General features: G+C 46.2%; 1 protein-coding gene across 12 annotated transcripts in view; it reads right to left on the bottom strand.

Annotated features, from left to right (window-relative positions):
- meis2a (Meis homeobox 2a) overlaps positions 1–26935 on the bottom strand; it is a 203375-nt gene that overhangs the window by 50792 nt on the left and 125648 nt on the right. For 7 of the 12 annotated variants that reach the window (XM_061843234.1, XM_061843236.1, XM_061843235.1 and 4 more), the window contains one exon: positions 21498–21661. In XM_061843234.1, coding sequence (XP_061699218.1) covers positions 21498–21661 — 164 coding nt within the window. The remainder of the gene's footprint in view (positions 1–21497; positions 21662–26935) is intronic. The other 5 variants (XM_061843240.1, XM_061843230.1, XM_061843241.1 and 2 more) reach the window with 2 other exon arrangements.

Raw genomic sequence — 26935 nt, 5'->3', positions numbered from 1 at the left:
AGTTGTTCATCTTAGGAAATCACGTATTTGTTGCCCGCCTCTGTCCCTCCGACCCGACTGAAAGCCCAGTATGCCCGTTGGTACAACCAAACGAGCACTAGCGCAAAGTCATAAAGTCGTCGGGCGCAACAGCGGGCTAGCTAAGCTTCTGAATAAACAGCGCCACCTTTTAATGACGTGCGCACACATTGTAAAAGAAAGGACACCGCAGTGATTTTTCTAAACAGGACTGAAGGGGAAAACAACGACGCCGCGGCGTCACGTTACATCAACGCTCGTCTATTGTGAGCAGATAATCTTGTTGGGACTTCATATTAACACGGAGAATCTCCTTTTAAGGCCAATCAGCCGTCCCCCTATTGTGTCGCCGTGTTTGACTTGCCAATTCCGAGCAAAGCGGAGCTGATCTTCAGTTGAAATTGAAACAGATTCATTTGTGAGAGAGAGAGAGAGAGAAGAAGAAAGGAGGGCGAGGAGGGGAGGGGGGGCGCGGAGTGGGCGCGCTGCTCAAATAGAAGCTTCTGAGAGTTTCCACTTGACGGCTCTCCCTTTCATTGTGCATTAACTTAATGAGCATAAGTATTGGGATACACAAGCGAAAGCCGCGCTCCTCTCTCGCCTCTCCTGCCTCCTAAAGAGTTCACATTCTCCAGTGAAAGGCCGCGGCGCTCGGACGGCGAGCCTCGGGACACGACTGGAGCGCGAGCACTTACCGAGGACAAACAAGAACCCCGACCCCGACCCAACACACACACACACGCCCGGGGGCCAACTGTGGAATGTCACGCCAATTTGACAGATATCATAAGATATGTGTAATGTCATTTTTTTGTGTCTCAGGTCACACAGAACAAAAAAAAAAAAAAAAATCTAAAGGTAGTGGGGAACATTTGCCTATTATCCCCCACACCCCCCTACGCTTCCATTTATGTCCGCCCTCCGAGCCGCAAACAGCTGGGGGTGGGGGGACTTCCTGTTTGCTAATGATGCTAAATGCGCTCAAGTCAGCCGTGTCCAATTTTGCCTCCCTCTCGAACGAGCGAGCTGGAAAAGAAAATCCGCCTTCCTCTCGTGCGGCCGCACGTCCGTGTCAGTCAGTGTGTTAACGTGCTCATAGGGGGACATCTAATCATCGGACTGCATGCGCCACGTTGTGCTAAAGTCTTGCGCCATGACTAGCTTGCTTGTTTTCTTTGCCATACATTTTGTTATAGCGTCAGACGAAAAATTATGCAAATCCAGAAAAACCAAAAGAAGAAACTGCTAAATGTCGGTGAGGATAAAGAAAATGTGCAAAGAGTAACAAACAAATAAGGTACTTTTTCCAATTATACAGGCTTTTATCTCAATAGACTTGACTACTGTAATGGTCTTCTGACTGGCTCATTCAGAATGCTGCAGCCCGCGTTCTGGCCAAAGCAAAGCGGTATAAATAAAGCATAGAACTCCAATCCTAAGGTTCTTGCACTGGCTTCCAGTCAGCTTCAAAAATAGATTGTAAAGTTCTGCTACTGGTCTATAAATCGCGAAATGATTTAGGTCTTGAATACATGAAAGAAATGCTTATGGAAGAGAAACCTAGTAGAGCTCTGAGATCGACTGACTCGGGTCAAATAGTGGCGCGCAGAGTCCAAAGCAAACATGGTGAAGCAGCATTTAGCTATTATTCTGCATACAAATGGAATAAGTTGCCAACAGAGGTGACATCAACCCCAAGTGTGAATGTTTTTAAATCCAATTTTTTTTTCTCATGCTTTTTAGAATACTATATCCACTTTTTGATCATATAACTTGCACTGTATTTGTTTTTAACTGTCTTTTTTTAAATTTAATATTTTGTTTGTCATTTTTATTGTTTTTATCCCATTTTCAATGTTTTATCTCTTTGTTTACAAATGCCTTTAATCATGTAAAGCACATTGAGTTACCTCGTGTATGAAATCCCCTATACAAATAAATTTGCTTTGCTTTCTAGTACGTCTGAAATCTACTGACATTTTTAAAACGAAACATTTATGTTATTCAAATTAATATATTTTTTAAATGGTTACATCCTGCACTCTAGTCTTGCAGTGCATTTTGTGTATTTAAAATGTAAAGTCTTTAATTATTCATATGCTACATCTTTTAAAATGCAATCGACTTATAAAGTAGTTTTTCTATATTTTTAAATACTGTATTTTCCGCATTATAAGGCGCACCTTCAATGTGTGGCCTATATTAAAACTTTTGTCACATACAAGGCGCACCACATTATAAGGCACGTAGAATAGATGCTACAGTTGAGGCTGGGGTTACGTTTTGCATACATTAAACGGAGCTGCACTCAACGCTCAATAGGGATCCATATATAAGGCGCACCGTCGGCTTTTGAGAAAACTAAAGGCTTTTAAGTGTGCCTTATAGTGAAAATACGGGAGATAAAATTCGAGTGTTACTGTTTCGAAATAATAGACAAGATAATGACATCTGCAGTACATTATCATAAAAAAACATTTATCATATTGTTTTCTTGAATATGGATTAAAAACAAAGAATGTCTAAGATTTCCGCAGCAGAGTACATTGGTACAACGGAAGCAGTTCAACTTGAAGTACAGCCGAAGCACGAGTGACTGAGATGATGGTAAGCAAAGGTGCATTCATGCGAGATTCCAAGGAACACGCGTGAAAACAAAGCCCGCCGAGCCTTTAATAAGCGCCACCCTGTCCTAACCTGTTGTGGCTGCAGATTTTTTGTGGGGGTGGGTGGGGGGGGGGGGGTGTTGAAACATACACATCTTCCCACTCATCCTTTCATCTCCTCAAGACGCTATCTCCTGCCATTGCTCAACGCAGTCGAGGGCGGCCTGACAAACGCCCCGAGGATCTCGCGCTTCCTCGCTTCACAAACGGCGAGACGACGCGCGACGGGGAGAAGGAGAAAGGCTAACAGAGTCGGATAATGGCGGAGGAGCGCTCCGCCGTCCTCCTTCCCCGGCTTCGGTCTCGGGCTCAACCCTGCCCGGGAGGGGGAGGGGGAGGGGGGCGAGGGCCACCTTTGACCCGGCTGGCCCGCCTGCCTCGCTACAGCCCTGTCGTTTGTTAGGGGCTTTATCCACTGACAAAGCAAGGCAGGAAGTTGGCAGCCAACCAGCAGCCCCATGGGAGGATGACCATCAGCTAGCTCAGCTTACCGCTTATTACAGGATGTCGGGACGCATGCATGCATGCGTGTGTATGTGTTCATAAATGCATAAATGTTGTGCGGCAGAGAGCAATGAGGCTAACCTTCTTTCTTGGGCCTGCTATTTTTTACTACAATGGCCGCGAGCGACAAATGTCCCCACGCGCTACTAGCTAACCCGATCAGCTATGCGTGTTAGCGCCAATCGGGCAAGCGTCCAGCCGCGCCGGGTGGACTCAGAGGACCGTGGCGACACTTCACTCCCCCCCCCCCACGCCCCTCCGTACCCAGCCCTTAGGCTCACGGCGGCTCACTAAAACATTAGATCATAAGACGACTCCGCTCCATAAAAGCCAGGTAATTCATACTTCATTTATACACCTTGCTGTTAATAAAGCTGATGAACTTTCACTGCTCTAATCCAATGGCCCATTTCGCCAAGGGGGGGGGGGGCGCCAGGGCCTGCCCGTCTGGCATTTCTGACACTTCTTCGACTTCACGTTGAACATCGGGAGAAAGTGAAAGATTTGATAGACAAACAATGTCAAAATAAAACTAAAACATGGTAATAGAAGCAAATAGTCATTTTATTTGACGTAGTGAAAGAACACATGGAACAAGAGAATTGGCCAAAAACTGAAATGTTTGAAATCATTTTGGTCCCGATTAAAGGTGTGGATACAGAAATTCAGTTTTCACAGCCTCAGACAACAATAAATTGTAAAGGAGTTCGCGGGATTATGAAAAACTTTAAAATGTACCGAATTTTGTCGATGTGTGGGTGAGTCTCGATTACGACCTCAGCGTTAGCCCCAAATCAATAACAAAATCATACACGCTGTAATCTGAATTTATGTAATGTCACGGTACGGATACGGAGATTCATTTTCACGGCATCTTTTCACGAAGGAACTCAAACAAAAATATGACAGAAATTTTTTTTGCTCTCTCTCTATCTGGGTGCAACAAGGGGGTCATTGACCTCCGGGCCCCGAAGCGATAGCGTGATGGCTTCCCGGCCCGGGAGGCTGTTGACAAGCGTCTGTGTTCTTTTCAACAACTCGTTGAACCACCCCCCCCCCCTTTGCACCATCTACCCCTTCCCTTCTCTGGAATGTAACACAACCACTCGCTGAGGTAACCCAAGCACCTCCCCTCATTCCATCCTTCATTTATAGAAAAAAAAAATCCACTAAGACGGAAAAAAAAAAACATGGTCGGAGGAAGACCATCTGTGGGTGTCGGACAGCTGTCCACCATCTCCCGATTTTTTTGAACTCCCTTTCTCTCCCTCGCCGTTTCCTCCCCTAGCTCGAAGATTTGCTTCTGGGCCGGCTGCCTGCGGAATAATTATGATGCAATCTAGCGCACGGGGGGACTCATAACCGTTGTGGAATGCTTCAGAAAAAAAAAATGGAAAAAAAAAGGGAAAAGATGCAAGAGGAAGACAAGAACATAAAACAGTCAAAGACGGTGAAAGAAAGAGACCGTTAATAGCCGTTTCCTCAACAAGCCGCAACCCAGTCTTCCCCTCAAGTCTAATCCACCCCCACCTCGCCCCCCCCCCCTTTTTTTTTTTTTTACTTTCCATCCTGATGGAAGGATCGGGGGGCCTGACCTGTCTGGTGATTGATGGTAATGTCTCAGGAAGTCATTTTCCCCGACAGCACCCTGCCGCCTTTCACCAGGCCCGGTGCAGAGGTGAAGCCATCACATGGATCCTTTTAACTCTTTGCCGGACCAGGACCTCCCCGGGACTTTTTTTTTTTTTTTTTTTTTTTTTTACGACCTAGTTATCTCGGTAGCCTCCCCGGGAAAAAAAAAAAAAAACATCGGCATCGGTCAGTGCGGCCCTCGCGTCCCACGTTTTGTGCCAAACAAGGACCATCTGCCGAGCGGACCCAAATTCAGGTTGCCGGGGATGGATCCCCACGACTCCATTACTGTCAGCGCTTACCGTCTCCATTATAGCAATTAGGAGGTTCTAACACTAGGAATGCTTTAGCTACGCTGGCGAATTGCTAACATCTGTCCCGCCTCGTCCCTTCTCCCCACGCTTCGGTTTGTCTTGACCCGGGAGCGCGGCCGTTTTTATACCCCCACCGCCGTCTACGCTCTCGCCGCATTTGTTTTCTTAAAATCGGCTACAAACCGCGCCTCCAAGAGATCCCTCTCCGCTGGAGTCCAAATAAACCCAAAATGATCCGTGAAGAGGCTTGCCGACACCCCCCCCCCCCCCCCCGCTTTCAATAGGCTTCATTAGTTTTTAATATATGGCGCAGGGAAGGGGGGGATAGCATGAAGATAATCAATGGAAAGAGGCTCGCAGCCTATTAATCTCCCCCAAAGGATTGTGGGTTAATACGCGTTCTTGCATAGGCAAACACGGCTGTCTGGCGAGCGCATCTGTCTGGCTGGATGGGCTACTTAATGAAACAGCCAGCGCTCGGCCATCGTGATGGATGTCGTCCGGCTGCTGAAAAATGACTTCTCGTGGGCAGAGTTACACATGACGGAGCGCCGTTCCCAAATCACCGGCGACTATTTAGACCCATTTTAGGGCCGCTCAAGCGAGAAGAACGTATACCGCGCGCACGTGGTATTATTTTCGCATTTCATCTTGTCTTTAAACCACCGGTGTCAAACTCGAGGCCCAGGGGGCCAGATCCGGCCCGCCACATGATTTTTATGTGGCCCGCGAAGGCAAATCTACAGTGTCAATTTCCATGATTCTTGTAAAAATCAGGACCAAAATTAAAAACTTTTGTGTATCATAAATGGTAAAAGTTGAGATATTACAAGCACTTTTGTGTTAGCAAACATGAAAAGTTGAAAAAAAACCCCACTGATTTCTGATTCCAAAATTAGTTGATAAATTGATGATGTAAGTACAAGGAGACAATTCAATATTTTTGCATCACAGTCGTAATGGCCCTCTGAGAAATACCAGAACTACAATGTGGCCTGCGAGAAAAATGAGTTTGACACCCCCGCTTTAAACTGTTTATTTGTGACCGCAAATATTTCAACATCCGCATGAAATGGCGAGTGTGTAACGTGAGCACAGCTGATACTGTCCACAAACATACTGCAATAGCTGTAAAGTGCTCAATATCAAAATATTTAGTTTTATATTGTAAGAATGATTAAATATGACCAATATTATTATTACTATTGTTAAGTGTGAATATACAATTATTCCTGATTGAATTTTCACAGCACTTCTGACATGATTTTCAAATAAATGTACAAAATATTTACAATAACAATGCGGATTGTTTTATTTTTATTTAAAAAAATGTGTATAGTAAAATACTTTTGCAAAGCAAAAAACTATCAATATTATTGTTAAAATAAGTATAATAATAAGTAATAAATAAGAAGACGTTTTCACACTAATTTACTGTACAGTTCATCTGGTTATTTAAAACGTGTCTGAAACAAGCACACACTCGCCCGCTATGGGATATTAGCTTTGCCCCTTCGCCGCCGCCCCCCCCGCCCCCCCCACACACCCACCTACAGTGGCCTTTAAAGGACAAAAGGCATTTTATGAAGTTGTAAAAGTCAAACTTATGAGCTTGTCGTAATGGGATGTGTCTCTTGAATATGGTCAGCAGTCGTAGGGAGTACTGTACATTCAGTCCGGACTTAAAAAGCAACGTACTATACGTCTCACATTCCGATTTCGGCCCGAGTGCCCTTAAAGGTTAGCCTCCAGATCCGCAGCTGTGTTCCCCTTGTAGGGTGTACAATGAGCACGCGACGCATGGCCGGCGGAGCGAGCCGTACCGGTGAAGCGGACCGACTTTAGGGAAGCGTGGAACGAGAGGACACAGACGGTCTAAAAGAGTTGTCGTACAGTCCCCGAGATAAAGTCCGAGATGAAACCCGAAGCTTCCGGGGCCGAGATAAGCAGGCCTCAACTAATTGTGTTGTGTGTCCGTGAGTGTGCATGTATGCGTGAGCTCGGACATGTGCGCTCGTTCCAGGTCGAGGTGACCCCCCTGTCGCTCCGGCGAAGTCATGTAACAGGATCTCGCCGCCCGGCCCCTTTGCTAGCTTTTCTCCCAGCGTGCTAAACGGCCACCTGAAGACGGGATTAGCCCGCTTTGGCCCGGCCCGAGAGGCAACTGAGACGCGACGGCGTGGACAAACATGCAATGCACGCTGGTGTCACGTGTTGCACGGATAGGCAACAGGGTGATGGGGGGTGGGCGGGGGGTCGGGAAACAGGTGGAAGTGAGGTGGGAGTGCAAACAGGACACGAAGATGGGTACAGTGAAAATGTCAGCGGTGTTTGTTTTTGCCGGATGAAAACAAATCGAAAGAGCGCTGAAGAGGATTGCGGCCCGACGCCTCGGGGTGGCTCACATTTGGGGCCGATGACTCAACCTCGACACCGCCGGCGTCGGCCTTCATTTGCGAGCGATTATGCCGGTCGCGGGTGCCCCCCTAAAATCCCCTTTGAACTTGTAATTGCCCCCTGGTTTCAGTCATGAACATAACGGGGGATCTGTTTGCAGACGCGGCTGCTAATTACGCATTTTAATTTTTCCACATGTCTCTCGGAAAAGGAGGACGTCGTAAGATAATGACGACGATGATCCCGACGCTCTGCGTCGGGAGGCTGTTGTCGTCATCTAAATACTTGTACAGGCTGCTTCACGGGTTTTAGCCGGGTGCTTTATGTGTCAGCCGCCGCAGCCTTGGGGATCCACGGCACCAGCGATCAATAGTCAGACGGATTCACATCTGGAGCCAAGGCCTACATTTGGATTTATATATTTGATTCCCCCACCCCCCACCCCTTTTTCTTTCTTTGATTTTTTCCAGCGCTTCTATCGTCTGTATCAGCATGTGGTACAGCTTTTTATCATTCAGAGGCTGCCGTCAATGATACTAATAACGGGGCAGCCTTTTTCCACAAAGAGATCTGCCAAACTGACACATCAGAGACGCAACGGTAGTTGCTTTTATTTCACACAGAAGCGAGCGAAGCAGGAGATTTCGCATGGCGATGCGGCTTGCCCCGATCAGATGATCGGGGGACGTGGCATGGTCGGCTTCCGTTGTCCGGTATGACCTACGGCGGTGGTGTTAAAGTTTAAAAGGGAAGTTCCAGCTTTCCACGATTCTTGCACAGGTCGATTTCAGTTGACCAGTCTGAGAAAACTCGACACAGTTCTGCAGTATCAACCCCACCAAAAAATCAAACAGATGCAGCTATCTTGTATGATTGCCATAAAAATAGAGGCTACTAGAGGGGCAAATTGGAACTTTTGTTCAAAAACTGACGTCTAATGTTAGAATGAGCACGTTTTCAGTTACACTCGTTAGTTCATGTGCGTAGGAAAACAGAATATATGTGCATGAATGAGAGGGACGGTGGGAGAAAGAGTGAAGTTCCAGGGAGAAGCGATGGCGAGGGTGGACGACTTCAAATACTTGGGGTCAACGATCCAGAGCAATGGTGAGTGTGGTAAGGAAGTGAAAAAATGGGTCCAAGCGGGACAGTTGGCGGAACGTGTCTAGTTTTCTATGTGGAAGAAGAGTCTCCGCTAGGATGAAGGGCAAAGTTCATAAAGCAGTGGTGAGGCCGGCCATGATGTACGGATTAGAGACAGTGGCGCTGAAGAAACAACAGGAAGCAGAACTTGAGATGTTGAGGTTCTCGTTCAGGGTGAGCAGGTTGGATAGGATTAGAACTGAACTCATTAGAGTTGGATGTTTTGGAGACAAGGTTCGAGAGAGCAGACTTCGATGACATGACCAGAGGTGAGAGAGTGAGTATTTTGGTAGAAGGGTGCTGAGGATGGAGCTCCCAGGGAAGAGAGAGTGAGAGGAAGACCAAAGAAAAGGTTGATGGATTTGGTGAGGGAGGACATGAGGACTGTGGGTGTTAGAGAGGAGGATGTGCGAGATAGGCTTAGTTGGAAAAAGATGACACGCTGTGGAGACCCCTAACGGGACAAGCCGAAAGGAAAAGAAGACTCTGTCATGACATTAGAAAGTCAGGTTTTGTGCAAAAGAGCGTAGGAGGTTCACTGTCTCGGGCCCAAGTAGCGGTGCATTCTGGGTAAATGGTTGCGGTGCAGACAGGGGTCCACTGAGGTTGGCGGGTAAAGGGGCAACAAATTGACCCGCTCAGCCTCAGTCTTTGATGAGCGCCGGGTATCATAAAAGCGCGTCGGCGCGCTCAGACAGGGAAACGCTGAGGATATCAATGGGGGGAGAGAGAGAGAAAAAAAAAATGAAAATATGAGGAAGTGGCTGAGGGGGAGAGGTGAGAACAAGAATTGTGGCTCCCAGTTATAAGGACCCCACTGTGCAGGATTCCTCAGCGCTCGCCTCTGGACGGAGTCCCGGGCCAAAACAAAAGCGTGCATCAGAGAGGAGGTGTGTGTGTGTGTGTGTGGGGGGGGGGGGGGGATCACAGGGAATGGCAGTTTTGGGATTTGGTGCAGTCAGAGTCCCATGACAAACCAAACAGTGAAACACGAGGTCTGTTTTTGATTTTCACTCGCCGCCTCCCCACCCCTTCAACCTTTTCTTTTCCTTTGCCTTTTTTTTTTTTTAAAGTCTGCTTCCACGCTTACACTTCCTCTCTATGCATGTTCTTCTTCTCTGGGTGTGAGATGCATATCAAAAGCGGAATCGAGGCTCGCGACGCAATCCCCGCCGGTCGCCGGCGTGCAGCAGCCGCAAGCGCCGGCCCCCGCCGCCGCCAACCGGGGGCCTGCTAGGGCCCGCCTGCAGGGCGGCACCCACGGAAGGTTAAGGGGTAATTTGAGGAAACCAACTCGGAGATGTGAAACCAAAATCCGCTTACATATTTTCGCTTTGAGCCCTGAAAGGTCACACAAGCAAAAAAAAAAAAAAAAATGCAATCCCCGAAATCAGCGACCACCATCTTTATACCCCCCCCCCCCTTTTTTTTTCCCCATAGGGAGGCTTGTACGCTATCACAGGCTACCTTACGTGGTCTGTAATTACAGATGACATCATTCACTCCGGTTTAACAGAGCAGCCTTAACATTTTAGATCTGTGTTATGACTACATCGGCAGTGGCTGGGAACGCAAATCGTGTTTCCGTGGCGCGTTTTGCACTCTTGCCGCGGATATTCGACTATGCGGAAAGTTCAGGATTAATCAACCTTTCTCAGGCAGTACCGTAGACCTCAGGTTAGGAGGTTTCAAGTCTGGAAGTCAAATGAGGACAGGTACTATAGAAAATGGATGTTTGAATCTTTCTGAATGTTCTGAACTCCATTTTACAACACTTGTTGGGTAGAATAAAGGCCAACACTTTTGTACAATCGACTGATTGACTACTTTATGTTTCTATAGAGCTCGTGCATGTGACGTCGCCATTTTCACGGCGCCATATTGCCGGTCAAACAGAGCTGCTCGACATTGTGGGAATATTTATAATACTTCTCACTCTCAAATTACCAAGTATTTATAAAGTTGCCTCATTTGAGAACAATGCGTATTAAAAAAAAACTGTCTTTTCGCAGAGGTTTGTCCTCTTTTTTTTTTTCCAATCATAGTTAATGAATGTGAGTTTGTGTAAAACCAGGGATCATTGATTTAAATATTGGCATTTGTATTGAATACTAGCTGAAAGGATCGATGGATTCCGGCAAAGGTTAACGTGTGGCCGAACACGCTTCCGCATTCACGAGCATTCAACCTGTCGCTGTGTGGGATTTATTCCTGAGTGAGAACAGATCCAGCAACTGAGTATTTGTGCGTCCAGACTTTTATATGCTTTCATACTTTTTCGTGTAAATCTCGACGACTTATTCACCAGATCCATGTGTAGATCCAGTTGTCCAAGACGAGCGGAAGTGAATTAACAATCCAATTTCTTATCGGCAAAAACATCGACTTCGGCATTAAATACGGGTCCTCTATGCTGAGTTTTTTGAATTTTTCCACTTACCTTCGTTTATTATCACTTTCTAAATGTCTAACGGTGTCGGACAAGACTCTGGGCGTCGCGCTATAAGACGTATTTTTGTGTCGTCTCCAACCGACTTAGCATCGAACAATGCCAATATGGCGACGTGGACAACAGTCACGTGATTTTATGACGTAGGTCCACGAGCTCTATAGTCAAAAGTTGCAAAGGGTACCAGATTTTGCAACCGCACAACTTTTCGACAAGTATACTGGGGTACAAGCGGTACTGATAATGTATTCTACGGCTGCACTTCGACAAGACATACTATTGATTTGTTGTCCAGCTTGTTTGAAAACAATACTGTTCTGAAACATTTTTAAACATTTTTTCACCCACATAAATGAGCTCGAAATGCCTATGTTGCGATCAAACCGTCACCACTAGTCTGTCACTCATCTATTTGAATGCAGAAGTAAAGACATAATTAGTATTGGCAAGAAAAACAGATACAGGCCATAAACATAAAACAATGTAATGAAAAACAGCGAGAACAGCGTTAACCGAGCGTGGCGTCTCGTGGAGCGCGACCGCGTATTGTTAGACATCGCGCCGTTGGCAACCACAAAATGCGGGATGTCAGGACCGCCGTAAATCGAGGACCCCTTCCCGTACTCCTCGTCTTTGTCGCCGACGTCGGCGGAGGGGTTAAACGTGGCTACCGCCGGGCTGCGTACGCGACCGGCGACGGAAACGCAAACCCGAAGATTCGTGTTTCACGTTACAAAGCGCACCGCGGTGAACCAAACTTGACCGCTCGGTGGAAACGTGGCTTTATCGTCAGTGGAGCGTGAGTCCCCACAGAAGTGGAGTGCTGGGGGAAGATTCCCAGCGTATGAGAAAGCGGCGTCTGAACTCCATACACATGATACGTAAAATGCATAATCTCATGTTGCTGTGTTAGGAGACGATACGAGGGGGGGTTTCCGTCATCGGGAATCGGTCGTAAAGACGAGAAAAACCTCATTTCTAGTTCTTCATTAAGTTGCAAACAGCGGGAGTGAAAATGAACCGAAAGCGAGCGAGAGGGAGGGCGGCAAGAAGGGGAGTAAATGGGGGAGATTTGGGATGGTATTTGGAGTGGGGGGATTGGCGGTGGGGGAAAGGGATTACGGCCGCTTTCCTTGCATTTCCACGTACACAAAACATATGGGGCTCGTCGAGATGAAAAACCAAAAGCGCGGTGAACGCCGCGTCGGACCTTATGTGTCAGCGGCTTGCGCGTGAGCTTAGGTGGCTTTGAAGTGGAACTACGGCGGATCTGGATTAGGGTGGGGGGGGGGGCAACGTGTAAAGGTCCGATCGAAACACACTCAGGCTTATTACAAGTACGAGCAAAAAAATAAATAAAAAAAAACACGGGCTAAGCTTTGTCGAGGCTGGTTATGATGCCGGAGTCGATGTAACGCGGAATATAAATCTACAGCCCGTGAAAATGCTACGTCACTGCATCCCCCCCCCGCTAGCTAAACTTTCATCTCGTATGAGGAAAGACCTCTAAAGACATTTAAGTGCAATCGAGTACGATCTCGGCGTTGGCTGCAAAGAGCAGATGGTGGCCGTTGAGTAGCCGCCACACAATAGCCAGGGCACCTCCTCCACACCGTCTTTATCAAAGCACCCCCCCAACCCCCCCACCCCACCCTCTAATGGAAACTCGCTTGTCTAATTGTGCCTAATGTCTGTTTGGCAAACAAACTCACACAACAGCATTGTGGGTATTGTCACTAAAGTAATGTGATGACTTTCTTTTTCTTTTTTTTCTCTTTTCTTCCACTAATAGTCGCAGATTTCGGGGCCGCGGAACCAAAACGGCTGCCCCGGGTTGCCACGGGTGACCGGAGAGGTGACTTTTGGGCTTCGAGGCAAACAAGCACATGACAGATTAGTGTGTGGGCCTCCTCCAGGCCTCCACCTCTGTGACCTTTAGGAGCCTCCCTCCCTTTGCCTTTGCGCCATCTTCAAGGCGCTAAAAACCTTCTCCCACCTTCTTCTTTGTCCTGGCTTGAAAACCCCAACTTGAAAAAGTCAAATACTCCACTTTTAGAGAAACATACATGAGGACAGCAGCAGCCAAGGCAGTGGATATTTCTCTTCTTTCTTCTTCTCTTTTTTTTCTTTTTGAGGAAGAGCTGTTCAAAGTGTTTGCAGATGTGTCTCGACCAGTTAAGCGCCGCTTGTGCGCTAGGAGAAGAACAAGGGTGGCCAACACAGGCTCAGGGGGCCTCACGCAGCTCATTGGCTGCTAGTCCGCCAATCAGATTAGTTTGAACTCGTTTTTTTTTTTTTTGTCGTTGGTGGATTTATGCTATTAAAAAAACAACTTGCGAGCCAGTTAACTCCTCGCTGTTATCCGCCGACTAGCAGTACCGAAGAAATCCCAATAGCTGTTTAAACGGTAGCGGTCAAAACCAACTGTGGACCAACTCGCTGCCCCTGCTGTGTAACGTTGGGGTTGAATTCAAACAGCAAATTTCCCATCAAACGTGCGGAGGATCTCTCACTGAATGTTCGGAGTGTGTCAAAAGCAACTGTCACCATGCCTTTAATTATCTGAATGCTTGAAGTCGCATTGGTTTTTCGAGATGGCTCAACGACTGGGGACAAATTCCTAGTGAGGTTTAAAGGTCCTCCGTTTGACCTATTTAGACCAAAGTGTGACTCTCAAACATGAACTTAGTAAAAAAGTCAACTTTTCATTTTGCTACATGATTTTCCAGAAAAGGCCCCTCTTGACAGCTACTTGTGTTTGACCCAGCTTTCTATCTGCTTTGTCCATTTTTGGCTTTCCTCCGATTGTTTTCCTACGTGTGTATGTGTATGAACTTAGTACAAAAGTCCATCAATCCATCCATTTTCTTCACCGCTTATCTTCACGAGGGTCGCAGGCAGTGCTAGAGCCTATTCCAGCTCTGAACGGGTAGGAGGCGGGGTACACCCTGAACTGGTTGCCACCCAATCGCAGAGCACATTGAGACAAACAGCCGCATTCAGAATCACACCTAATAGCAATTTAGAAGTTGCAATTAATGTTTTTGGAAATGTGGGAGGAAACCGGAGTGGCCAGAGGAAAATCCACGCAGGCACGGGGAGAACATGCAAACTCAACACAGCCGGGTCCGGGTTAGAACCCGGGACCTCAGAACTGTGAGGCCAACGCTTTACCAGCTGAGCACCCGAGCCGCCTAGTACAAAAGTCGATTACTTAAAAAACTTTTCATTTTGGTATATGACTTTCCATAAAAGGCTTCTCTTGACAGCTACTTGTGTTTGACCCAGCTTTGTACCTACTTTGTCCATTTTTGGCTTTCCTCTGATAATTTTCCTACGTGTAGAAGACCCACTTGCTGGCCCGGGAGAAGAGCGGGAAGGGAGAGACCTTTGCTAGTGACATAGATAAGCTCGAGAAATTCAAATGAGCTGATTTTAGTCTTCTTGGCAGAAAAACGCCTGGAACCGAGGAACACAATGACTATTTTCATTCATATTTCACATGTTTTGTGATGCATGACAGAGACAAAACAGTAGAGAAAAACTGATGGTTTGGGAAAATGTGATTCTGATTGGTGGGCCTTTTCCTGTTTCAAAGCGCAAACTTGTAGACTTGTTTATCACATGGGCCCAACACCCGTTGCCAGGGCCCGGGCCGACCCGGCCCGGCCTGGCCCGGACTGGCCCGCACCCATGTCTTGTGAATGACCCGGACTGGCTCTTTTATGCGCATCTATAAAAGGGCGGTTGAGAGAGCAGCTCCCACAGGAGGGCTCGACCTGGCGATGACACCCCGTTGTCATGGAGACTAATTCTATGTTGGGCTGGGGATCGGGAAGGGGGAGGAGGAGGAGTGGGCCGAACCATTGTCACTGGTGTATCTAATGATGTTTGCCGCACAATGCACTCATCTCCTCGCAAAGTGGGGATGTGTCCTCACTGGGGTTAATCGCACGTCTCTGACCGAGCACACTAGTGTATACTTTATTTATTATTATCATGATTATTATTATTTTACACCTGACGGTATATTACAAACACCAAAAGTGATGCACTACAATTCCAAATTGGAGCAAGCGTCTAAAGGTCGAGCGAAACATACTTCTTAAGGAAGAGTTCTTTATGTTTTATAATGTTTAATATCTCTTCAAACTGAGATTAATAACTTTTTTTTATTTAAAAATGAGTTTCAGGGCGTTGCCTCTTAATAATGACAAATGTTTACACTTTCAAAACGTTTGTACAAGTAGTAAAAGTTGTATGACAGCAACAGTTTGACTCGGGAATACATTTTTTATTTTATTTTAAGTTATTTCTAGAATGTTTTCAAATGGAAAATGGAAAGCGTTGGTCTCGCAGTTCTAAGGTCCCGGGTTCGATCCCGGACCCGCCTGTGTGGAGTTTGCATGTTCTCCCCGTGTCTGGGTGGGTTTTCTCCGGGTATTCCGGTTTCCTCCCACATCCCAAAAACGTGCAACATAAGTCGGATACTCTAAATTGCCCCTAGGTGTGATTGCGAGTGCGGCTTGTTGTCTCGATGTGCCCTGCGATTGGCTGGCTGCCCGTTGACAGCTGGGATAGGCTCCAGCACTCCTGCGACCCTCGTGTGGATAAGCGGCTAAGAAAACGGATGGATGAAATGATTAACTTTCTCAAGAATGTTAACATGAATAATGTTAAAAACGGAAAGCAACAGAGGCTCACCGCTGGCTTACGTCACTACTTTGTCATCATAGACATAGAAAAAACCCAAACTAAAACCCCATAAAACACACCAAGATTGTCAAAAGTTTGAAAAAAAAAAAAAAAAGATTGTATTGTGTTCCACCTTAAATGCTCCACTGCAAGAGTACAAATACGATCCCCTGGTGACAACTGTTTGTATGGCACAGTCCAAGGCAGTACTTGAAGAAAAAAAGAGCGAGGGTTGTATCGCTTCCCGTTCAGGGAGCCCAAGGGACCAATACACCTGGCTTAGCAGCTTAACAGCATTTCCCCCAAGCGCCCGGGCCGAAAGGGTGACCTGGCAACAAAACCCGAGACCGCCGATGCCGCAGAGGGGCTACCTACTCTCCCGACTGACCGCTCCGCCCGCACGCTATTTATTTTCACAGGCGTTTTTGTTGGCTTTACGTAAAGTCCGAAGACAAGGCCGGGGGGTGTTATCTCTCTATCGGACTGCTTCCTGTTTTCACTGCGAGGCCGACCTTGGTCTTTACAGGGGTGAAGCAGGACCGGCGGGGTCCGGCAGAGGGTGAAGGGGAAGGAAAGCCAGGGGCTGATTGCGCATTTTAGAGTTCTTCAGTCTCCTCGATGCGTCCGATTCCCAAACTGCGGTGTTTGCACCCCGAGGGTGTGCGGGGTTAAAAGCGTGGACGGGGGATTCTAGCGTCAATCTCTTCTATGTGACCCTCTGCCACACCCCCGCCCCCCGCGGTTATGCCAGTTTCTCCCGCGGAAGAAGAACTGAGCTTCTTTTTGATTATTAACATGAAAAGTGTTAGGACATGTTTTATTCCCCCCTCACTAAATATAAAGCATACAACTTAAAAGTAAATATTACAGTACACAAAATCAACAGGATGTGTCCAAAGTTTAAAAAAAAATGTAGAAAAGGCTGGAAAAAAAGGAAGCAACTTTTCTGGTGTACTCCTGCCGTCGTCGTCATGCTCGCATTCGGGGTGCAGTAACACAAGCCCCGCCGCCCCCTCGACGCCCGAGTTTACCTTTCTGATAACATAATCTCCCCGTAGTATTGAAAAGCTTATACCAACAGTCTGGGATTTCCCTTCCTCTAATGTGGCTGGAAGACATCCAGAACCTCGTGGGGATCGACGGACGGGGAGGGAGGGAGGCAAGTTGGGGTATTAAAGAGCAAGAGGGAGCGGGGTGACGCTGTGACCCTGCTAACGCCGGAGGATCTGCCAGTGCAGCCGTGTGCCAACTCCATATACGGGGCGGGGGGCATCTTAGGTTGCTGGTTTTCGCACTTTCCCGATGGATCAACGTATGGACGTCAGGTCTTTCGGACGGAAGACGGGACAGTCGCGAGGGGATTGAATGCGGGACCGCCGAGCGGCGTGGTTTAGTTCTCTAATCCTGAACCGGCTTCCGTTTCCACCATGTGGTGCGCAGGCAGCACGGCGAAAGCGGCGTCGTTTAAAAAGTGTAACAGTGGACCACCGTGGGGAAAAAAATAAAAGACGGTGAAAACAGCAACAGCAAAATTTAAATTGCCATAATCCGTTGTAACGACCTTCATCTATGCAGAAACTATGGGGAAAATTAATATAATTTTTAAAACAACTTTTAAATGTGATGCCAGAACGTTCTAAAATTTTTCAATGATGTTCCATGTAGGGTACGAGTCTGATTCCAAGCATAAAATGTCCCCTTTCACCATATTAACTTGAGAAAAAAATTATAATAATGGGAAGTTGTCACTTATCACCTTACCATTAACCTACATCCATCCATTTTCTTCGCTGCTTATCCTCACTAGGGTCAGGGGGAGTGCTGGAAACTATGCAAGCTGTCAACGGGCAGGAGGCGGGTTACACCCTGAACTGGTCGCCAGCCAACCGCAGGGCACATTGAGACAAACAGCAACACTCGCAATCTCACACCTAGGGGCAATTTAGAGTGTCCAATTAATATTGCATGTTTTTGGGACGTGGGAGGACACCGGAGTTCCCGGAGAAAACCCACCCAGGCACGGGGAGAACATGCAAACTCCACACATGCGGGGCACGGGATCGAACCCGGGTCCTCAGAACCGTGAGGTCAACGCTTTACCAGCTGAGCCCACCGTCCCGCCTTATTTCTACATTAATCCCCTATTTTTAAAAGAGGTTGGATTTGGCAAAACCCCCGCAATATGTGGAATCTGTGAAGTTGTAAAATATTTAGACGTATTTTAAAGCTGCATAATCTTCCTAAAACTCTTATTAAGCGTTCCAACACTACTATTAACCTCATTTATTCTCTTAAAAAGGCCTCAACACCTTTTAAAACCGTAAACATACAATAAGGCACCCTGGTACAGGATAATATGTACAATTTTAATGATTTGTAGTATGTCTTTTAAAGATTTAATTCTCATTGATTTTTTTTTTTTTTTTTTTTTGGCTCGGCACATTCTACGACACCCAAAAAAATAGAATCTCGTGATATGGTGAATTAAGTATGTATGAATCCGAAAAACTGACCGCAATACAGTGAATCTGCAATAGGTGACCCACAATAGTGGCCAGAAAAAGCCACTTGGAGGGGGGAGTTGTGACAGAACGGTAATGGGGGCTTAATGAAGACAAATATGTTATGATTACTCTCAATAGATCATAATTAAACAGGGGCATGGGGGAGAGGGGAGGGGTTAAGGGTGGGAGCACTGAGGGCAATTTTGTTATACTGAATCCAAAATCCAATGGTTGTGGGCGGGGGTGGGGTGGGGGGGGTGCTTGGCGGTATGATAGGGTAGCAGAGGGGGGTGGGGGTGGGGGGGCTTTTGCTGCCCTGTCCTTTTGGAGCTTTTGAGACGGACGCCACAATAGCTGGATGTTGAGAACATATGTAGAGAGACCCCCGCGGCTCACGGAAGGCGAAGCGGTCTCCTTTTCACTCCTCACCCCTCAGTTCATGAATGCGCCCGTGACAGAATCCCACTATGGGCCATTCAAGGGGGCCAAAGTCCCCGTCCCCCCCCCCCCCCACCCCACCCCCCGAGAATTCAACCCCAAATGCATCCAGCGACGGCAAATACATTTGCTTAACAAATTAAAAGAAAGGCAGGCGGGATGCCCGTGTGTGGGAGAGTTGATGGGTGGGAGAATTGGATGGCGAGAAGGGGGATAATTCAATTAGTCCTCTTCCTCAGTGAAGAAATAAAGGCAGGTTAAAAGGGAGGGATTATTATTTGTACAAGACGAGCCCGCGCTTTGCACAAAGGAAACAAATAAAGATTGGAGAGAACATCTACAAGCGGGGGTGTTCTCGGGGGTGTGGGGAAGGGGGGGGGATGCTTGAAAACACTTTGAATGAAGCAGCGCCCTAAAAAGTGTCCACTGATTGCCTCCCTTCTCTCCTTTAAAGCTTCGGACTAAAGACTCCACAAGTTCTGTGGACAACTTTCCGATTTGGACCTGATTCGAATGAGGTTTTATTCCCAGGACTGCACAAAATAAATCAGATTTTTAAATACTATTCACGTGGGTTTTTTTTTTTTTGTGACTTTTATTTAAATTTTTTAACCCATTCGTGGGCAGCGTCCCATTTTTGGGACATCATGATTTTCACGCATTATATCCCTCAGTATATCAAAATATTTAAGAGTTTTAATCTGATTCTGATTCATTTTTTTGGGACGATCTATTAAGAAAACCCAAGTACCCTCTCACGGGCAGCGTCCCATTTTTGGGACGAGATGATAAATTAGTAAAGTTATCATATAACTTAACCGTAAACAAAAAAAGTGTGATTTCCTTGATTGTGGCCTGTTAGGAGACTTTTATCTCAATAAGGCAAAAAAATTGCCACCCAGACCATGAATGGGTTAAGACTAAAATGAAAATTTAAAAAGTGAATCATTGAATTCAAATGAAGAAGATATAACCGCGGGTTATTATTATTACAAGTGTATGACAATTTGTCAAATAAGTCTTTCTTCCCTGTTTCAAATAAATATCTCCAACTTGATGGCCACAGTTGCGTGCAGCCAGCGAGCGAGCGAACGAGCTGTGAACAGCTGCTGAAGTCATTTTGGTAATGACGAGAATAATAAGCAATAAGCGGGCCTGCCTGCGCAGCTTCGGGGGCTTTGCAGTTGCAGCTTCGCTGCTCCTGAATAGATAAAAGTGATTAAAGCACTCCTGATTATCCCCTGACCAAAATCTAATGGATTTACAGCCCTTTCAATTAGGCCATATTTGCTGGTCACTCATTACTTTTTGGTGGAGGGGATTCGGAGAGGGTGGGGGGCGGTGGGGGTCAACCTTTGGTTGAAGATCATCATAAAGTTGACCGTCTTTTTTTTTTTTTCCAACGCTGTCGCACGCTGCTGCTGAAACCCGAGACGTGTGGCAAAAATCGATACGGCCTGATGTTCTGATAATGTACTGACATCATCGAAGGCGCAAGTGTGGAGGGTGGATGGGGTGGCGGCGGTGGTGGTGGTGGTGGGGGGGGGGGGTCAGGGAGTCAATCCCCTCTACGCTTACAAATAGACTGACACACGGGCGGTGCCTCATTTCAACAAGACGTGTCGCTCCAGAGAATAGAGCGACACGGGATACAGTGACACAAAAAGTTGTTTCTTCAATGAGCAAAAAGTAACATAGACACTACACGACACTCAAATCAAATGTAAAACGGCAATTGTTACTTTTTCTATTGGTTGGCTTATTTTTACGCTTGCAAACATTGAGTTTATTTGTGAAAGTTTTCGTCACAAATGAGTTTCTCTTAAAGGGCTTCACACTTGGTCAGTTCATACAGATAAAAAGGGATTCTGCTTGTAAAACAGAAAAAAAAATAGTTCACGTTACAGTAAATTATTTGACGTTTTATAGTTACCTTCTTATACTTTTATGACATGTAAAAGAAATATTACACCTTGGGGTAAACTGACTTCTTTTTACACTTGTCAGGCAAGTAAAAAAACGTACTTTTTAGCGTGTTTAATGTATTTTTACACGTGTCGGACTTAATAATAGATATGCATAGTTTAAACTATTGTACTGCTCCAACAATAATGGCAAACTTATCGGTTTACGCTTATTAAAATATTCAGGCAGCTTTGTTTTTCGTAGTTTTGATGTTGTTTCATGATTATTTGTTCACACTTGCACACAAAGTTGCACATTAAACATCGCCTGGAACCTTAATAAGCATTTTGTGAAGGTGGCAATTTGACGCCGAACAAATTATTTCAACTTGTTTTCTTTTTCAATGTGGGGGGAAAATGATGGAAAACCAACTCTGGAAAGGGTCATTAATCCAGATTAGCATCTCCGTCTCACTGCTATCCAACCGGCATTGAGTAACAGAAAAATAGAGATGGTCCCAGTATCCTGCAAGACTCGATTCCGGTCCGGGACCGAGAACGTTTCCTAACAAACATTGCGCATCCCAACACTGGATTAGCAGTCCTTTGCTTGTCTGTCCTATGGCCGCCGAGAGCGTGCAGAGCAGGGTAAACAGTCCAAAGTGATTAGATTGACCCGGTCACCGTGCTCCTCTGTGACAGGTGGCTGACAGGTGAACCCCCCCTTATCCCCCCCCACCCCCACCCCCCACCCTCGGTGACAACTGTGCAACAGCTGCATTTGCACTCAATCATAACAGCAACGATCACGACAAAAAGAAAAATAGACTCACCGTTAGATGCTGAAAGAGCCACGCCCTCATGATGTTGGTGGCCACTTTGGGGAAAATGCCGCGTTTCTTCTGCCGCTTCTTGTCCTTGTCCGGGTCGTCGTCGTCCCCTGTGCCGGGCGATGCCACGCTGTTGTCTAAACCATCTCCTGGGCGGAAAATAAAGCCTGCGTGAGACATAAAATGCCACACGGGCATACCAGAGCGCGTCTCGTGAAGGATGGATACACTGACAAATACCACAGCTGATACCTAAGAGTGATGTTAAAGGCAACGCGGGTGAATTTTCCGTCGTTATGAATTGAAGATATGAAGGCGGGAGGAGGGGGGGGGGGGATTTAGATGGCCTTAGACAAAGGCCTGCGCTGAGTGAGGGGGTTTACATTGAGACCTAGCACTGTTGTTCCAGACTCCGGAGCATGTACAAGAGCCTGCGAGGTTAATAACTGGAGTGTTTTGGTTGGACGGCAGATCTGCAGTAGGTGAGAGCGGAATGGAGGGGACGGAGCTTTGACGTACATTACATGTCGTTAATTTAATAATATTTGCACGCTTGACATAACGTAGGGCACGGCGGATGTGTACAGCTTAACACGCTGCTCTGGGGCGTCACGCGCCAAAAAAGCCCCATGGAACATTCCGATTTTGATGTTTTGAACACCTTTTTGTCATCATTTTGAAGCAGTAAGGAGGTTAGCCAAAATATCACTTTTGTAATAATTTATGTATTTGATGGCGAAAACTTTATTTAGAACTGATATGTTCACATATTCTAAGCAAGATTTAAGCTTGTTTTCTTTATTATCATGGGACATAATTTTAAAGTAGAGATTGAAAGAACTAAAATATTTGTAAATTTTGTCTTAATTTTAAAGCATTATTTTTTTTTAGGAAGTGCCAAGCCCTATTTAATATGACAACAGTTTTTTTCATATATTACGAGTGTTACTTTGTCTGTGTTTGCATTCAAAATCACCAGATGTAAAAGATATATATATGTAAAATTTTGTCCTAATTTTAAATCATTATTTTTTTAGGAAGAGCCAAGCCCTATTTAATATGACAACGCTTTTTTCATACATTAGGAGTGTTACTTGGTCTGTGTTTGCATTCAAAATCTCCACATGTAAAAAAAAAAAAAAATTACACAAATATGGCAGAAAAGATATTAGGATGTTCAAGTCGCTGCGGTATTCACCCCCCCCCAAAGTATTCCAATAACTGCATTAATTTAAGTACGATATTCTACTACTTGCTTCTAAAAGCACAACTGCAAACGTATGGATGTATTCTTCGTGAGACTGTAGCCTAAAACTGCTTTAAATATATATATATATAGTTGGCTATAAAAAAAAAAGGTAACATTTTCTAGTACTGTAATTCCCCCCCACAAATATGACAATTTTCTAGTATTTTGCGGCGCAATACATTTTCATGGATTTAGCGGTAAATGTTAGCAGCATTTTTGACAAATTCTTAAAGCATTTGGTAGAGGCATTTTCAGATCATTCATATTCTGCAAATGCGATGTGGGGTGTTTGCCCCCACCCTCACCCCCACCCCCTCCCTTTCTCGCAAGTACCGAAGCAGGCCGGCTTAGTAGGTTTGCATGAATGTCTTGACTCCGAGAGGAAAACATGATTCCTCCTTTAAAACAAAGTTTCCACCGCCGCAGCCTCGTCTTCTCATTCCTCCATCCCCGCATTAATTGTGCATTAGCAAAAAATGATTTACTTTTAACAGTGGTGGTTATTTTTTTTTTTCCCCCTCGCCCCCGGGCACAGATGCCTTGAAAGCCTTCCTTGAGGGCATCTAAATTATGTATCTGAAAAACTCCTCCACTGAGGCGGCGAAGGACCCGGACATTCTCCAAATTCGAAACCGGCACGTCGGCCCGTTTTTGGAAAGGCGTCAATCACGGGTACCTATACGAGCGCTAATCTCGCATAAATATTTGAACTAATAACCTAAAAAAAAAAATGGACAGGCTCTTGGTGTAATCAAAATGCAAAATAAATGAAGAATATAAGGACAGCAGCAAGGGGATCTGACTTTTAACTACTCCCCCCCACCTCCTTTCCTCTTTCAGTCCTTTCTGTCCTTGTTTATCTTCCACATCATTAGCGCCGAGCCACACGAAAACGGGGGTGTGGGGGCGAGGGGTGGGGGGCAGAGAAGTGCCGACCTAGCACTCCGCGTGTGAAGTTAAAGAAGCAACAGCCCCACTGAGGGACATATGGGGGTGTTGTCGTCCTACAACGGACATTCATTAGCAGGCCTAGCGCCGTAAATCCCGCGCTAAGTACGAATCCTTGTTCAGGAAAGCCTAAAACAATAAACTCCGCTCCATTCCAACTGCGTGGGGGTGGGAGGTGGGGTGGGGGGCCGGCTTCCTGAGAAATGCGACTCCACGCGGAAGTCAACAACACGACGCTGTGAATTTTAAACACCCTGCCCCTTGAATAATGTCGCAACACACTTTTGTTTGTTTGCTTTGTGCGAGTGTGTATGTGTACACCACGAAGAGGTTTTATGTGTGTGTGTGTGTTGGTTTTTCCTGAGCAAATCCCTTTCCCGCTGTGAGCGGTCAAGGCCTCACGCAGCGGAACCCACACGTTGGCCAAAAAAAAAAAAAAAAAAAAAAAAGGCTGGCAGATTAATTTTATTGACGTTTCCATTTTCACTGCAACACGATAGCCTCCGCCGGCGAAACCGCCGCCGCAGCCGTCGCGAAGGGCGACCCGGGCGTATTTACCGAGTGACCTGTCACTTCATTACCCAGCATGCCCGTCGCCTCCCGCCTCCCGCGCCTGTGAGGCTGAAACCGGACTCCGGCGCTTCCAGCTCCTCCTCGCGCGAATAATGTGCACGAACCAGACGTGTGGCATTCTCCAATGTACGGCGGGAGCTTGACTTGGGAGTTGAATCCGTTCCGTGACGGCGCTCAATTTCCTCACGTTATTATTACACCGCGTTGATATGAATTCATCTGTTCCAGCCGCTGACAACTACCAGAATGCAAACCAAGAAACGGTTTTGTAAAGCGTAATTACTGTACTTTGCACCTGAGAAATATGCCTTTAAAGGGGGTGTGGCCCAGTTGATGAGGTCACAAATATGGCCGGTTTCTCTGTGTGAGCCTCTGGACTTGACTTTTGGTCTACTGGAAATCATTGTGAGTTTTCTTTATTCATTTTTCTTTGTGTGTTGGACTTTTTTGTGAAAGTGCATCAGCACCTGAGATTCCCCCACCCGCCCAGACGCTGAACTTTCGACCCCCGCCTCACTCAAGCAACCTGCTGCAATGGACCTTTCCGACCTTTCGATCACTCGTACAATAACAGCCAATCAGATAGCAGCATTGTCTTAACCCCTGGCTTGACACGCCCCTGCCGCCATGTTGACCCACAAGCAATGCTGGTTGTCAGTAGTGTGCGCTTGGAAAAGTTAATGTTATGAAGAAAATGGTCCTCAGATGTGATTCTGATGAAAGCAATCCTGCTAGGGTACAAGAGGCCCAGTTGATTTATTTTCCAAAGCCTTAAAACACAGTTGACAAAGTGCCTACCACGGATTAAGGTTTACGGAAGAGCACACGTACGACTAAATGTGAACAATATCAACAAAGATAAGGCCGTATGTTCGAAAGTAAGTGAGGGAGAAGTATCTTCTCTGAGTTTGATTGGATTATTATCAGTACTTTATATATTGCAGGAGAACAACTTTATCCCGAAGAGTCGGGTTAGTGATACATAAATGCGCCATGTCATGCAAGAGAAATGTCTATTTACTTATTTGTATCGCGTCAGACTTTGAAGACAGAGCACTGATTGATTATGAGCCAAGTCAAATGAATACAACCACTCACTTATAAAAATTACAACGAGATTAATCGTGATCTTTCCAAGTAAAAAGTACTCACCCTGCTTTTACATGCGCAGTACGATTCCACTATTTTATCCAGTTGGATTTCAATATGAAGTATGTGACGCGTCAAACTTTTTTTTTTGTTGCATCGATCGCCAACGTTTCGCAGTAACTCTGACATTTGCGTCCTCCTTCGTCCAAAATCTTAATTCTCGTGTACATATCCTTGCGGGAAATAGTTGAGACCTCTCTGTAGAACTCTCTTGGACAAGTCTGACGCATTTGGCAAAAAAAACATACCGCAATATTATCTGGAATACGCGATAGAGAATCGACTTCAAACTTGTTCTCTTCAGTCGCTATTTTGGAAGCTTGTGAGACATGGCAAATGTAGCTAAGGGGGGGGGGGGGGGAGCTTAAGATCACCAGTCGGAAAGGTCCATACAAGTTTTGCAGCAAAAGACGCAGCACAGATAAATACATTAATTAATTAAATCTGAAATTTGAAAGTGATTCATTCATTTTGAGGAAATTACATTTGTGTGCATCGTTCTAAAAGGATCCTTGTCATTTCTAAGATCATCTAAAAGCAGGGTTAGTGGACTTGGGCAGGATGAGGCCTGTGAACGGGCCCTCTTAAACGATCATCACAGGGCACATAGAGCACTCACAATCACACCTAGGGGGAACATAGAGTGTGCAATTAATCTTGCATGTTTTGGGGATGTGGGAGGAAACCAGAGAACATGGAGAAAACCCACACAGGCGTGAGGAGAACATGCAAACTCCACACAGGCGGGTACGGGATCGAAACCGGGACCTCAGAACTGTGAGGCCAATGCTTTACCAGCCGCCTATGATAAATATGTCCACCCAATTTTTCATTAATTAGTGAAACTGATATCGGGGTTTTTACAAATTGTCCAAGATGTGGTTACTGAGTAAGTTTTTATCGAGGGGCGGGGGTCATGTTCAGGACCCCTCATATACATAGATTTGCACTTGCTTGGGAAAAAAAAAAACCAAAACGAGAGTTGTTGTGGATGCCCTGCGGGATACATCGAGGTCTTCAACATCCTTGTGTTTATTCCAACGGAAAAAAAAAACAACTAAAACTAGAGGCGATGGCCAGAAGGTGCGGCGGAAAGAAAAAGGTGGAAAAGACAAAGAAAGAGGGGGAAAGGCGGGCGAAGGAGCAGAAGAATAAAGAAGAGGCAACTCGCACAGCCTCATTACATCTAAAGGAGAGCTGGTGCTTTGCATCCACCCCCACCTCCTTTCCTAGGAGCCAGAGAAGGAACGCTGCAGGGCAAATTGTCCCAAACGATAATGGCTTCTGACTGTTCCCTGGCAACTCTGCCATTCTAACCTGTGTGGATGTGCACGCTGGGAAAAAAAAAAAGAAAAAGAAAGAAAGAAAGTAGGCAAAGGAGGGGGGGAAAAAAGTGTAGGGCAAGAGAAGGGGGAAGCGTCCCATCATCTGGCCATGTGACGCAGATGGGGGTTGGCCATTAGGAGGCAGCCAAAAGGCCTCGGGGAGCTGAGATGCTGGAGTGTAGCCTCGGGCGCTTTTG

This window comes from Syngnathoides biaculeatus, chromosome 15 (genome assembly GCF_019802595.1).
Source record: "Syngnathoides biaculeatus isolate LvHL_M chromosome 15, ASM1980259v1, whole genome shotgun sequence".
NCBI lineage: Eukaryota > Metazoa > Chordata > Actinopteri > Syngnathiformes > Syngnathidae > Syngnathoides > Syngnathoides biaculeatus.
Note: the sequence above shows the minus strand (reverse complement) of the source record. Positions and strands in the feature narration are given on the sequence as shown.